The sequence below is a fragment of the Telopea speciosissima genome, chromosome 6 (assembly GCF_018873765.1).
Source record: "Telopea speciosissima isolate NSW1024214 ecotype Mountain lineage chromosome 6, Tspe_v1, whole genome shotgun sequence".
NCBI lineage: Eukaryota > Viridiplantae > Streptophyta > Magnoliopsida > Proteales > Proteaceae > Telopea > Telopea speciosissima.
Window position 1 is genome coordinate 58814747 of NC_057921.1, and position 16041 is coordinate 58830787.

The 16041-nt window shown below is 36.7% G+C and overlaps 1 protein-coding gene and 1 long non-coding RNA gene across 2 annotated transcripts in view; one reads left to right on the forward strand and one right to left on the reverse strand.

Annotated features, from left to right (window-relative positions):
• LOC122664206 overlaps positions 1 to 10166 on the forward strand; it is a 30354-nt gene extending 20188 nt beyond the window's left edge. The window contains exons 2-3 of the long non-coding RNA XR_006333311.1: positions 8558 to 8572; positions 10154 to 10166. This is a non-coding gene — a long non-coding RNA (uncharacterized LOC122664206). The remainder of the gene's footprint in view (positions 1 to 8557; positions 8573 to 10153) is intronic.
• Positions 5828 to 11419, reverse strand: LOC122664205 (thioredoxin H1-like). The gene is made up of 4 exons (XM_043859926.1): positions 11291 to 11419; positions 11067 to 11189; positions 10859 to 10983; positions 5828 to 5946 (listed from the first exon to the last, which is right to left on the reverse strand). Exons 1-4 carry the CDS (start codon positions 11354 to 11356, stop codon positions 5883 to 5885), a joined length of 378 nt encoding a protein of 125 aa, XP_043715861.1. The 5' UTR covers positions 11357 to 11419; the 3' UTR covers positions 5828 to 5882.
• Between the last annotated feature and the right edge of the window lie 4622 nt (positions 11420 to 16041).

Consider the following 16041-nt stretch of genomic DNA (forward strand, 5'->3'; position numbering starts at 1 on the left):
CCACCTCACCCCAATGATACATGTTCCACATGCGCTCCCATTAGTCCTGCGTAGGAGCCACGCTCCCCACAGAAAACACTTCCCTTTTAATTTCGAGAGGTTTCCCATACTACACCGCCTACAGGGTGTAGGAATAAGTTCCTATGACACACTAATAGTAATATGTGAAATGAGATCATCAGTCAAAGAGGACATGCAAATAGTTGGGAGAAAATAAATAAATAGGGGTCCTCGTACGTATCATTATGCCACCTATATCTTAGTGACCAAATTTTAGTCTAATTGAGAAAGTTGCTCAAACTCTGATTCACAGTATTAGTAAAATTACCGAAATATCATCAAATGGAGATGAATATAAAATATAATCTTTTGTAATTTTAGCAAGTTTTTCTACTCGTTTTAAATTAAAGTTGTACCAATGAGATGCTTAGTTAGTCCTCGCATAGACTAACCCATTTATTGTCTCGTGGTAAATAGTAAAAGTGTTATATTTCACTAGGCAGAGTGATGGGAAGAAGGGAAAAAAAATCCCTCTGAAATAGAAGTTTTCCCTCATTCGTCGGGAGGAAAAATCCTCAACCCTTGTTTTCCCTGGGAATTTGTGAATTCTCAACTCTTGAACGCTTAGTAATTAAAGATAAGAATAATTTAGTTATTTTGTGGAAATGTTCCATTTGAACAGCTGTAGTTATTTCAGTTTTTTTCCCCGTCCATTAATCTAAATTTAACCAAAAGAGAAGGAAAATATAGGGCCCACCAACCTATTTTCCATAAGGCATACGAACTTACTTTGAAATCATAATATTTCTAGGGTAAAATACAACTTGCCCTCTAAAATGCACCCAATATTCTTCATGCCCCCCTAAAGTTTTGACAAGTCCATACGAGATATCTGTATCTGATCCATTTACATCCCTATATTTAATGGATTAGCAATAAAAATTCCCCCCTTTTGTACATGCACGGGAGTTAAATAACACTTAGCTGTCAAATTCTCTTTAGTTTAAAAAAAAATCCAATTAAAAACCTATCCATTTATTGTCTCTTAAGATAGGTGTTTCAGTTCATCCATTTTCTCATATATTAAGGCTCAATTGAGAAATCGTCCACGATTATGGCGTATGTCCACCATCCCCCAACTGATTATCCCAAGTTAAATGCCCATATATATACAGAGACAGTTATTACGATGAAGCGATTTAGAGCACCTTTGTCCCGGCAAACATGTAAACTAAATGAGCTCAAACTTCAAAGGATGGGCCACCTGCGAAGCATGGGCTGCCTTGAACGCAAAGGTCACTCCTGGGGTAATAACTGTCTCACCATGCCCAAGCAAACATATATTATTGGTCAAGGGCATCAAAACTCTTCATAGAAACCTTGGTTGAGCCTTTGCCACGATATAATCTCCCCCAATCCTGGACTCTAGTAGTTTACTTGATCTGGTTGGACCTAATCCCTAACCACAAAAGAAAGAAGAGAAGGAGGTGAAGAAGCCTGTACAAAGTGGTTCAGAATAGTAGTTACTCCTAGCTACGCTTAGATAAGTTTTTTTACACAAAGTGGGTTACCACTTCTCCCTAGCGTGGCCCACTGTCGTTTCATGTTCTTAGTTGCATTAGGTAGAGAGAGATTCAATAAACCAAATAAAGCAGGTCGTTCCTCGAGGCTTTGATTTATGTTTCACTTATTTTCTTCTCATTGAATTATTGAACTATTGAGGTCTTGAACCACGAACTCTTATTTCCTGCATGTTCTACCAAAAACCAGAAAAGAACAACTAATCTCTCTCTCTCACTCTCTCTACATGGGCAACGGCACGGCAATATTTGCAACAAAGACCACCAGTTCTTTTTTGACTTGGTTACTTGAGCTAAACAAGACCAATCGAAACTAGAACTGTTTATATCAGATTTCGGAAAGCAACGACACAATAAAGCTGATGTGATTGGCATACAATAATAAACGAGTCAATTATGAGAGAAAGAATGCCACCTGGGTATCTGCACTGCGCTGCCTCTGCCCCCTGCCCTAGATTCAGGGAGCGCACGAAATAAACGTTGCACTTATCCAAGAGTTTAAGAACGACACCATGTTAATCAAATCAGTTCTTATCAACGAATGATATCTCAGTGTCGGTCAGGTTCAAAATCAAGATGTGTCGGATTTTGTTTCAAGGTTTTGATACTGAGTTCAAACTTGGCCTCTCTAGGTTGAAACTCAAAATCAAGATGTGTCAGATAGCGTCTAAAGTTTTCGATACTGGGTTTTGATCTTGGACCTCTCTGGATTGAAATCCAAGATCAAAACTTGGGTTTTGACCATGAGTTTCATTTCGGCCAGACTTAAAACCAAGATTACTTTGAGATTTCAGTTAGTTACGAACGAATTTTAGTTTCATTGTTCATTCTAATATCAATTACTCAAGGTTTTAAATTTTGGAATCGGGAATGGAATAGGTCAAAGAGGATTTTAATCCAAATCGGATAAGGAATTAGGATTCTAAGCTATTTTATGATGAAATGAATCAATTCAAGAATTGAGAATCGACCAATGAATTGGTCTAATTTAAGAAAGATTATATAAAAAATGATTAGGAACCGTCAATCCCATTCTAATTTAGGAAGCAATAATTAGGAACGATGGAAATCAGGATTAATGTCAGCTGATTTTGATCCAAATTGATCGATTCACCAATCTGATTCTCGATTTTTAAAACCATAGATACATTACTATAGATTGATTTTTGTGTAGTCCTTCGAGCACCGGATCAATCGCTTCTTGTTAATCATAAAAAATGGAATAGTGGATGTCAATCACACAACCCTCACTCCAAATTAAAAAATAACAACAATGGCAGTGTTAGCACTTTGTGGGACCAACCTATCTTGGTTCTCTCCCCAGCCATGTGGGTTAATACCCAAACTCGTAAAGGTCCATCAGGCTCTTTTAAGATGGTCTCTATCACATGTCACTTCCCTTATTAATGATCACACAAAGGCAAAGCTTAATCCAAAGTGTTATCAATTAAGGAAGAGTACTAAATCTCACTTGCCAGTTAAGCATTAATAGTCTGGATCCTCCGACCGTCAAGTCTATGTGAAGTGTTCTGGCGAGCCCCTTGTTTGTTTTTCTTATTAAAATATCCACTATTATGATGGATTTAAGGCTTCTTTCTTCATGTATTTAATCTATTTTTTTTCTTTTTTGTTGGTAAACTTGATAATGTTTGTATTCATAATATCTCTCAATAAACATTGTGCTACCCTTATTTGAATTTGTGGACATCTTCATTTTTAGAGGACTTCCTTAATATTATATCTTTCCTTTTTCCCTCTAGACCCTAATATATCATCCTATTGAGGGTTCTCTTGTACCGAAAAAAATAAAATAAAATAAAATCGGGACCTTTGGACACTTTTTTTTGTTTTTACACTCTAAGTTGGTCCTTTTCTCCATTGTTTTCAACCCAACTCGCATGGCTTTAGATTTCATAGGTATGGGTACTAAATATATTATTTGTTTTATGGAATAAGGTTGGTTCGGAGAAGGGAAAGTAAATAAATGAAAACGGACACAAGTGGTTGTGGGGATCAAGGGCCCATGTGTTAAAGGAGAGAACAACGCCTAAATAGAAGAAGAAGTTGATTTCACAACGCATCAATATCCAATCTTTAGTTGCAAGTCCCTTCACCTTTCCTTCAAAGTGGAGAGTGGTGGTCCGGTGGAGACTAGACTTGCTGACCATTTGTGATTTTATTTTATGGGGTGAGCACAAACCTTTTACCTTATTTTTATTTATAGTGAAAACTTCTTTATGGGGGAGTGTATCGCTTACGTCTAGACACAAAGGGAGCAAAATGATCACTCCGCCCCTATGAAAGATGGAAATTCTGCACTTCTCACTATGCCAATTCAGCCGTTCTCATTGGCCCAGTGCACGCACAAGGGCCGTGTTCTCCCACAAAGAACGTTGACTCTAAATATATTTTTTTAAGAAATGTGTTACATACACAATTACACATGATCGAGTTGGTAAACCCTCGTTAGTTGGAGTTTTTTCTTTTTTTTTGGTGGAACTCAATAGGAGCATTGGATTGAAAAACTAGTCAACGCTAGAAAACCCATGTCCCTAATTTCAGAAATACAGATTTCAGTGTCAAAATCATTGAATTAGAGTCTCTTCTATCTGGTTAGCTGTAGTTTTTGGAGAAGGATAAAGACTCCAATTCATATCGGTATCGTATCGGTGTGGGTGGCGACCCATACTTGTGCCAGATACCGTGCACTAAAACCACGTACAAAGCTGGGAAACTGGTGATCCAAAACCCGACATACAAATCCTGAAGAGATTCAAATGCAGCCTGTGACTGTTGTTCATTCATTACTTTGTGGGAAAATATTATTTCTTTGACGTTGTCAACTATATATTCCCACCAACTACTCAATTGTCTCCTTCATTTATTATATCTTTGATTTTGCTAAGCTTCTATATTATCCAATGAACACGCAAGGGATATATTTCTTCTCACATTTATTGCTTATATGTGTATGAAGAAGAAGAAAGTATCGACAACCAAAAATGTGAAGAAAATAACGATTAGGAGATTCACTATTCAACTTCTAAAAATGGAGTCTTATGTTTATAAACTGCAACAAACATGAATTTTTTTTTTTTTTGGGATGGAAAAACTGTCACAAAAAGAATATCTTTTATCCTTAAAGATCCTTAATTAGCGATTGTAGAGAACCGCTATAATCACGAATTTTTTGGGGGTAATTTTCTCAATCTACAAGAAAAAGAATAATAAAACAAATATGTTTACGAAAAAAAGGAAGGGTAAGACAAAATTAGGAGTATCAAGAATGCCCGGATAGACTTGGGCTGAAATTTTGAAGCCCGAAACAAGGCTATACTGGATTGGGCCCGGGTTGAGTCAGGCCCAACCCAAACCGACCCTGTATACAATATGTCTATCTCAATCTATGTCTATAAAAAATATAATCTTCAGTCTATTGAAGATTATTCATCAAACAATTTTTTTTTTGGGAGGGGAAGGGAGGTTGAACTTTGAAGTTTGTTTCTGAAATACAAATTATTTTTGTTTAATTTTGATGTTTGTTTTTACATGTTATTGATATATTATGAATCAACTTTTTATCAATTTATATTAGGTTAATTATATCTTTTAAGAATGATTGATGTTGGTCATATTTCATTTTTTCTTAGTACATATACAGAGGCCCTAATCAAGGAATCACAGCAAACCCGGCCAGTCCAGCCCAATCAATCAAGGCTGGGTTGGGTTGGGCTGGGGTTTTAGAAAACCCAGCCCATTGACATTCCTAACAAAATCAAATTTACTAGGCAATATCCTTTATTTGGAGAAGGGTTGGCACAAAGTACAGCTTTGAAAAAAATTGAGTGGCAAAACAAGATCTATGTTTAGCTGAGTTGAGTTGAGCAAACACACTGCTTGCTCTATTTGATGATAGTTTGGGATTGCCTGTATTATGATTTCATTAGTTATTTTTCAATTTTCTATTATAAAGGTTTATGTGGAAATCTCTCTTGTTGTATGTAGAGGATTAGAGGTCAAGCCTACACCTTTTCTTTATATAAATAAAATCTTCGAGGTCCATGGTTGAAAGGGTCAGAATAATTTAATGATCGAGCTATGCAAAGTATAAGAAGTTAAATTATAATCTACAAAATATGAGAAAGTTAAAGTCTAAAATCAAAGATATGATGGAATTAATAAATAATAGGGCCATCAGCAACATATCTAACCATGCACTTTGTTGTTCTCACCTAAACAAAACACATTATTGAAACTAATTATTCTTTCTCTCACACAAGGAAAACACACCTAGTAACAACATTAGTAAGAAACTAACACAAAACCCCCTCCCCAAATAGATGATATGATGAGATTTATGTAGCCCCTACATTGCATGCAATTGTTCCATCTTCTCATAAAGCTGTTCTGGCTTTGCATAGTCAAGCTTAAATATCTGTTTCCCATCCTTTAGGAACAAGAAAGCCGGAGCTGCTTCCACTTTCATTGCAGCAGCAAGTGACTGCAAGTGACAAAGTTGTCTCAGTTAAATCGGGCAGAATTAATGATTAATATCAGCAATAGAAAGAGAACAGCTTTTCTTGATACACACCTCGAAGTGTCGCATGTCCAACTGGAGTACTTTGATACCCAGTCTCTGTGGTTGGAACAAATGACCACTTGCCCTGCCATTTTCTCTTCTCTTTCTCCCTTTCCAAAGCTTTAAACTAAGCTTAGAAAACAAGTAACCAACCAAAAAAGTACCAAAGTTATTTATGGAGATGTGGAGCTAGAAGTCACATATATATACATGTTGTATGTAAGGAAGAAAAGTGGAAAAGCAAATTCTATGCGTGTGAGGTTATATCCAAATAGAGAATAATTTAAATGGTGGCTATCTGGTGGCTGAAACCAGGGTTGGAATTGCCGATCTCTCAACTCTCAAGTTACACCTTTGTTTTTTTTTTTTTTTTTTTTGTCTCCCATTTGGTTTTTGTCTGATAAACCTCGGCATCTTACATCCTTATCCCTTCTTTTTCTTCACTACCGAAGAAAATTACGTTTTAAAAAAGAGTTCAAATCCACTATTTTTAGTCTTCCTTCAAAGGATTCCATTTCTATTAAAATTGATTTTTTATTGGATTGAGTTATCCTCAAGCAATGGTACGTTACTGACGAATTCTTTTTATTGATGGTTATCACTATTGTTTCGTGAGTGTTTTCTTCGTCACGGATGAAGGAAAACTCTCTTTTCTCATCACACGTTTTCGTTATTCACCTTCTACACGATCAACATCACAAGTGCACACATCTTTTCATGGTCACCGCGTAATCCTATAAAAGCATCCCGATCTTCTACGGCGCGCTGCCTGTAGTGGTTTGAGCAATGCACAAACAGGGTATGGTGCAATAACCGTTTTACCCTTGCTCGAGCACCTTGCCCGAGTGGAGGTAAGGCGGTCATTGTACCTCACCTTATTTGTACGCCACTCAAGCCGCTACGGGCAGTGCACCGTAGATCACGATACAAAGCATTATTAGGGTCTGTCTTGTTACAGAACATATATTTATGTGAATTTTTATCCTCTCAATTACACTGTCCGTACTTGACCATCAAGTACATCTAATAGAGGGAGGTGGACCCCACCTCGGACAATGGGTAGGATAGTCATTTATGCCTCTTCTGTTAGATGTACTTGAGTCAAGTACGGACAGTGTAATTGAGAGGATAAAGATCCATATTATGTGTTTTTTTGTGGTTGGTCAAAAAATTGTTTTATGAGTATAAGCCTATAAGGAAGGGGTTTCTATTCATACAAAGCACTTTGTCAAGTAATCTTGTTAATTGAAATCTTGGGAGGATTTCCTTGTAAGAAGGAATATGCACGACATACCAATAGGGTATTGGACAATAGTATCATCCATATGAGGTTCACAACTCTCTTTACCCATTTGGGTAGACCGGCCACTTATCTTTCTAGCACAAATTTAGGTACCGACGTTGGTAAGATGGGATTGAAAGTAATGGAGGGCAACTTGTGGCAAGTTAGGCTGGGATAGGTTCTAGGAAGGAACATATTGTTTCCTTCACAATCTGGAGATTAACATCACCTGTGAAAAGTGTAAGATGAAAGAGAATACAATATATATATATATATATATATTCTTGATAGGGAAAAGATCCCCTACGACATCATTAGCATCTTTGGACCATTTTTTGCATGATTCCCACATATCCCCAATTGTCAAGGTTTCTTGTAATACATCTCCCTTTAAAATATTAAATTGCACACTAGCGTTGGAGGGAATCCTCGCCCAATATTCATGATTTTTCAAAAGAAAGTGGTACAAATCCAGATGCGTGTGGAATTACTCTCTTTATGCATAGCATATATACAAGGAATTTATCTCATCTCCAGAGAGCCTAGCACGCTCAGGGTGTTGTCTTGGATTGTGTCGCACACATCCTTAGTCGTACATCGAAATATGTGCGGCACAGCTCATCCACTGGATGTCACTTAACAACACCTTGGGCGCTGGGCTCCCTGAACACGGTCCTTATCCACATATAAGGGGCTCCATACCTGTTTATATAAAATGGAATCTAAAGAATAATAAGTAATTATGGTTGCGGGGCTATGCTATTAAAAGGGAGTTTCCTAGTAACCTAATGGTGAATCTTCTTTTCTGCCGAAAGAGCAAATTCTCTACAAGATTACTAACAACGCCACCTTCTACGGAGGTGGTTATATTCTTATGGATCGCCTTTGGATAACGCTATCTCATGGAACGTACATAAACCCATCCCACTGGTTGGTTTTTAATGATATAATTTAAGGCAATCCAGCATTTCTCATGGTATCAATTCGATTAGATTCCTAATGTATCTGTTAGTTGGTATATTTTTATTTTTATTCGTTTTTATACAAAAATATTTTTTCAGGTGTTTGGTATCATTTTTGCATCTTATTTCTATTTAAAATAAGTCAGAATAATAGAAAAATCTTAATAGAGTCAAGACCCATTTATACGGTTACCATTAATGAAAATGTGTACAATTGCAACTTGAGTGGGGTAAAATGATCAAATTGATGAAAATTAGAAACAAAGTCTCTTTTTCACATACATTTGACTACCTATATTATATATAATATGAGAAAAAGATCTCTACTTGGTGGTGTTTTCTACGCCCTCTCACAAGGCACCATGAGATGACACCTCTGCCCTTGGATGATCTATAATTGGCACAGACACTTGTGTAGAGACCATGCGACCAACTACAGATCTCTTACCCATAATATATAATATAATAGAGTCTCTAGAGAACTAATCTGACACCTCTATGTATGATGGCTTGTTGACTAGCGTAAGATCTGTGGGGGTTAAGGTGGTGAGTTTCCAATTACGTTTGGGCTACATTAAGGAACAATCTTAAGCCCTTACTTATTTGCGTTTATCATGGATGATTTAACTCAAGACATACAAATGAGATTCCTTGATGTGTGCTTCTCACCGATGATATTGTGTTGGCAGATGAGACAAAAACAATGATTAACACTAAGTTGGAGTTGTGGAGATCTACTTTAGAATCAAAATGTCTTAAGATAAATAGAACAAAGACAGAGTATGGTATGCAACTTTAGCTATACTACGACGATTAATGAGGTGGTCAATATTGATGATAAAGAGATACCTCAAAGTGATTTTTTTTCAGATACTTGGGCTCTATCGTAAATAAAGAAGGTAATATAGAGGATGATGTTTCCAAGAGAATTAAAATAGGATGGTTGAAGGGAGAAGAACCAACACATCATGCACTATTATGAATCTCTATGGTAGGATTTTCTTTTTTTGTTTTTGTTTTTATCACTGACTTTTCAAATAAAGAGATTAGCTTGAATCATTACATATCAATATCAATATTTGAATGATCTAACCACGGATAATTTAGAGGTTATATCCCCAATTACGAATCCATGAAAAGCCCCAGTTTGTCTCACCATTGAACCAATTATCCATGATATGTTTTGTGTAGTATCCACATTTTGTTCGAATTTGTTCTCTTGTATTTCCGGGGCTAGGCAATGGAATTATTGAAAACCTGGCCTGTAGGAAGGCCCTATTGATTTTGTGTAAACGTGTGATTGGTATATTGCTTTAAAACTCAAAGGAAAATTTTATATGATTGCCATTCGATGGGCCATGATGTATGGATGGTGCAAAATGTTGGGTAGTGAAGAAGCGACATGAAGATAAACTACGTGTGGCAAAGATGAGGATGTTGAGATGGATGTGTAACAAGACTAGGAAGGATAAAGTAAGGAATGACCATATTAGAGCTGAGTTGGGAGTAGCCCCTATACATGAGAAGTTATGAGAGTCATTTGAGGTGGTATATATGGTCATGTTCAACAGAGGCCTCGGGATGCACCAGTTCAAAAGAGTGATTTAATTTAGATTGAAGGATCTAAAAGAACTAGGGGCAGGCCTAAAGTGACCTTAGGAGAAGTAGTGAGTAAAAACATGCATAGTTTGAGTCTTCTCTCAAACATGACCCATATGAAAAGACACCTATGCTTCCGTGTTTCAAGGAGGAGAGAGATAGACAGAAAACTATGTACTTCCCTTATTTTTATACCTCAGGGAAATAGAATCATGAAGGTAGCAGGAAACTTAGAGGAACCATGATGGTTTCTTAGTCTTTAGGATTTTCCTTTTGATGTTAGACTTTCTTTATATGGAGTAGGGTTGGCGCAAAAATATAGCTTTGAAAAAAGTTGAATGGATAAACAAGATCTATGTAGCTGACCCCATTTCGTTGCTCTATTTGATGATAGTTTGGGATTGCTTGTATTATGATTTCATTAGGTATTTTTCCATTTTCCATTATATAAGGTTTGTGTGGAAATATCTCTTATAAGTGGAGGAATATTAGCTAGAGGCCAGACCTACATCTCTCCCTTCTCAATTGATTGTAACCTTTTCTTTATATAGATAAAATCTGCGAGGTCCATGGTTAAAAGGGGAAATATATTTTAATGAGCTATCCAAAGTATAAGAAGATATATTACAATCTACAATATATAAGAAAGTTAAGACTAAAATCAAAGATATGATGGAATAAATAATAGGGCCATCAACAACATATATAACTATGCACTTTGTTGTTCTTCACTTAAAAACAAACCACATTATTGAAACCTTTTTTTGCCTGTCGGCTGTCACACAAGAAAAAAACACAAAAACCCCCCAAATAGTATGATCTGATGAGATCGATTTATGTAGAAGCCTAAATTGCATGCAATTGTTCCATCGTATCATAAAGCTGTTCTGGCTTTGCATAGTCAAGCTTAGTTATCTGTTTCCCATCCTTCAGGAATAAGAAGGCCGGAGCTGCTTCCACTTTCATTGTATTAGCAAGAGACTGCAAGTGAAAAAGTTGCCTTAATTAGTTAAATCGGGCAGAAATGATATAAAGGGAACAGCTTAATTTTCTTGATAACACACCTCGAAGTGTCGCATGTCCAGTTGGAGTACTTTGATACTGGGGTACTCCATTGCCAAATCCCTAACGGTCGGGGATAGCTTGTGGGCTTGCCCACTCCATGGAGCTGTGAAGAAGGCCATCACCTGCAACAAAATAAAAGCCATTAGGAAATGGGGAAAGAAAATTGAGATGAGCATGATAGTCTCTCCTCAACATGAATTGGATTGAAGAGAGGAAAGGGTACCTTTCCGGAATTCTTATTGTTCTCCCAGTGGCTTTGGTTGGAACAAATGATCACTTGCCCTGCCATTTTTCTCTTTTCTTCTCACTGTCCAAGCTTTAATAAACTTCAGAAAACAAAAAACCAGACAAAATCACCTTAGTTATGGAGATGAGGAACTAGAAATCACATATATATATACATACATGTTGTGTGTAGGAAGAAAAGTAGAAAAGTAGAAAAGTGGAAAAGTGGAAAAGCATATGCGAAGGGTGCTAGGAAATTTCCAAATAGAGAAACAAGGGTGGGCTATGGGTTGTATGGGTTCGGGTAGGGTTGGCAATCAATGTTACTAAAATCAAGCCACAAATTTTTATTTATTTCCATGACCTACTTGAAACCCTCCCCCCCACAACCCTTCCTTTTGGGTGGGCCATTGTTCCCTCTACCACAAATTGCTAGGATGGATGGGATTAAAAGTAGTGGAGAACACGTGGAAAACGTTAGGTAGAAATAGTTGAGTTTAGCTCGTTTTCAGGGAGCTCAACATGCCCAAGGTGTTGTCAGCCATTGAGTTGTGTTGCACACATCCTTTGGCATGCGCCGAGATGTGTGCAGCATGGCTTAGCCACTGGATGCCCCCCTAGCAGCACCCTAGGCACACACCTCCCTGAAAACAATCCTGATCTAGAATCAATTTGACTCCTCTACTTCCGCCTACCCCTACTGTCGTGTGTGCCCCACACACAAACAAGGCGGCACTTTCGATCGTGTTTGTGTATGGTAGTGCACGGCAGTACCGGACAAGCGAAAATAGAGAAGTTGGATCCATCCAGAATAGTTCTAGGAGGAGGAAGAGATTGTTTCCTTTGCAGCCAAGAGATTCTTGATTTTCCAAAAGTGTGTAGTGGTAGAAGAGGAATTCAATTCCTCTCTGGCACGTACGTCCACCTCAAGAACGGCGAGAAGTAATCACTAGGGATGTAAACGGATCAGATTCGGCTCGGATAGTGCTATATCAGCATCCGTATCCGCATCCGATTAGCTTTCGGATGGATTTGAATAGTGCTAAACGGATACGGACACGGATATGGATCGAATAGTTTATCCGTTTATATGTAAATATAGCTTTTCGGATAGTTATAGCTTATCCGTATCCGTATCCGTTTAGCTTTCGGACGGATTTAGATAGTGCTAAACAGATACAGACATGGATACGAAAACGAATTTTGGCTATTCATTTACATCCTTAGTAATCACCTGTCCCATTATTGCCATTTACAAGGATGCGAAGGGGTATTTATGAAAACAAGGGGCTGACTATATCTATACCTTTAAAAATGGAAGTGGGATCCACTCTAAAAATGGAATCCAAAGAGTAATTAGCCATTTATGGTTATGGGGTTGTGCTATGGGATTCTATTATAAAGAGGAGATTCCTACTAATCTAATGATGAATTTTCTTTTTTGCCGAAAGTGCAAATTCTCTACAATACGACCTGCGAAGGTGGTTATATAAATCGTCTTTGGATAACAACTATCTCACGGAGGGGACAGAAACCCATCCCACTTGCGGGTTTTGAATGATATAATTTAAGAATCCAGCCTTTCCCATGTATGGTAGTTAGTTTGGCTGCAAAGGAAGTTCAAGGAAAAGAAGGACGGAAATTAGTGAAAATTTTTAAATTTGAAAAGGAAATTTTTGTAATCACTATACAACATGATTCTATAAAGTATTTAAAAATACTTTTTAGATGTATTTTTTATTTTACTTTTTAATACAAAATAAAGTGAAATTTAATAACCAAATATGGAATGATTTGGGGTTAGGAACATAACCATGTGCAGTAACGATTATAAATTTTTTTTTATTAGGTTTGAAATCTAACTTCCTATCCCTTTAATTTCCTTTACAACCAAATAGAGCTATTTGTACCTAATTTAGTTAATTAGGTTTCCTTAGACAATACGTTTATTGCCTCTATGGATGGAGAGAGGGTGATCACAGAGTCATTGAATGAAGTGCTTAGAGTGTAGCTCTGAGGAGCTGACCCACAATGAGGCAAAGATGACTATGAGAGAGAGAGAGAGAGAGAAAGAGAGAACAATAAAAGGAACAAAAATTAAATAACTAAAACTCTTTTATTACTAATTTTATGTTTACATATGAAGGAGAACATAAAAGATAAGGTAAAAAAGAAGAAAGGGATATAGAAGGAGGGATAGGACCAGCTATCTCAACCCAACATCCTCTCATCCAGGGCTTCTCATCCACGGTATCTCACCATTGTTGCATCTCACAGCTTCATCAATGGATCTTTTCAATCTCTATCTCTTTTCTATTTAGCCACATATATGTATCTAGGAAAAATTACTTGATTAGCCACTACTAGGTTTTTGTCGACTCATTGTTTTAATTAACAAAAATAAACTGTTTTGAGTTTGGGTTTACGAAACTAACCAAAACAGTACCCATTGCTCATCTAAAGTATTTTTGATTTTTTTGACAGTTTTACCTCTCCCTTGGATTTAGGCCACCGCTCTAATGCAATTGACACCCCTCATCACGCCAAGAGGCCTTTTCCCTAATGTTGCAGAGAATTTGGTCTTTCGGCAGAAAGAAAATTCGTCAACAGATTACTAAGAATCTTTCTTTTAATAGCATCTGATAGCATAGAATAACTCCGGCCCACACGTATATCTCATATATGCAGCCCCTTGTATGTTATGCTTGTAGAGAATAACCCAACACGCATATGAACTAGTTTTCTTCTACTACAAATACTCTTTTTGGAAATTCAAGAATAGTATTCTCTCTCTTCCCTCCTACACCCATCTCATAGGTGATGTTAATCTCCATCTGGTTGTAAAGGAAACAATCTGTTCCTTCCTAGAACTATCCCGGCCTAACGTGTGACACACACACACATATATATATATTTATTTATTTATTGTCTCCACAACTTTTAATCCCACCCATCCTAGCAATTTGTGGTAAAGAGTCCACCCAAAAAAGAGAGGGTAGCGTGTAGGTCATGAAAATCCAAAAATCAACATTTTACTATTTGTCACATGGGTTAGTTCAGATGAAGTTTTGCTGTTACACTTGTAGCATGAATGTGCCTACTACAAGGCTGGCAACCAAGGAAATGGGATCTTAAAAGGTATTTTAGAAAATACAAAACCTAGGAGGATATTTATGAACTCAAAGGAAAGTGAATTATTCCATTTCCTTGGCTGCTAGCCTTGTAGTAGCAAAAATTTTTCCGATTAGTTCATGTGATAGATGATTTGGTAAGCATCACATTAGTACAATTTCAGCTTAAAATGAATAGGGAAAGTAGTTAAAATTACAAAAGATGTCATCTTATATTTTATATTCATATTCATTTATGGTATTTTGATAATTTTACTAAAAGTTTGAATCAGAGTTTGAACAACTTTCTTTGCTTATTTTGGGCAAAAATTTAACCAATGAGATGACAAACAAATAGTGAAGCATTAGACTTCACTGGGCATAGTAACGGATAGAAGGACCCATATTAATATAATCTATTAGAATAAATTATGATTGGTATGATTAGACCAATAAAATAAATTTCCAGGCTCTGTTAAAAAAACATATCCAATTGGTAATATATACATGGACTTTAAGTTACATTGAGTTTTATTAAAAAAAAAAGAAAAAAGTTACATTAAGTTGAAAAATAGAGAACGATGAACAAAGAAAGTAACCTCTTCAATGACTAATCCAATATAATTTTAAATTATAAATTGTCCAACTAAGTTAAAATTTCATGGACAAAGTTTTCCTCCACCCATAGAGTAGAGTTCACCCACCATCCTAGGGTTTTTCGAGTTTCTCTCTTTTTCTTTTTCATTTTTGTGAGGAGTTGATTAACTTGATATGAAATTTTATGATTTAATCATATCCAATGGTTCAAACACATAAAACGTCTCTTAACGTGGCAGTGGCTACCAGTTGTAGTAGAGCACTGTCCTAAGTTCATGGGAGAGGTTATTTGTTCGACTCTTCCCCATTGGATACTGCTAGAAATCTTGTTATTCCTCGTCCCCGTCCCCACATGGCCGCCCTTCTTCGAATGTTAAAACCTTTTCCCTCTATTTCCTAGAAACTCATAAACCAATTACTTTTTGACCGACCATCCAAAAGCACATTAACGGTGTTTTGTTACAAAAGAAACCCTTATGATACTTTTACATGGTTATACCACAGGTACAAAAAGATGTGACTACTTGTGATGTTGATCGTGTAGAAGACGTGTGATGGGCAAGGAGTTGGTTTCCCTTCATCCATGGTGAAGAAAACACCCTCGAATCTATTATCATAATTACTTTCTCTTATTTGTTGGAAGGTATGAAATGTCCTTGACAATCCCCTAATTAACACCCATCTAAGTACAATAATGACATTAATTGACGAAGGAATTCGTACCCAAAAAAAATAATAATTTTGATGAAGGAATTCCTTCTTCACCGTAGCTTGAGGAAAGCTCGGTCCAATGAAAAATCAATTTTGATATGAATGGATAAAAAATGAATCGAAAAAGTCATTGATTGAGAGTCCAGGAATAAATTTTGCTGTTACCCGGGTTGCAGGAAGTTTCCTGGTAACATATCGCAACCTTTAAATTATTCTCTTATCTGGTATACACTTAAAACCCTTAGCATTTGCTTTTCCACTTTTCTTCCTACACACTAACATGTATATATATATATATGTGACTTCTAGTTCCACTTCTCCATAACTCTGG

What these genes read in the sequence shown, in the direction of transcription:
- LOC122664205 (XM_043859926.1), bottom strand. Translation starts at nt 11,356, where the DNA reads ATGGCAGGGCAAGTGATCATTTGTTCCAACCAAAGCCACTGGGAGAAC. An exon ending in ACAATAAGAATTCCGGAAAG is followed by an intron (nt 11,190 to 11,290) that starts GTACCCTTTCCT and finishes ATTTTGTTGCAG; the next exon opens with GTGATGGCCTTCTTCACAGC. An exon ending in TGGACATGCGACACTTCGAG is followed by an intron (nt 10,984 to 11,066) that starts GTGTGTTATCAA and finishes TTTCACTTGCAG; the next exon opens with TCTCTTGCTAATACAATGAA.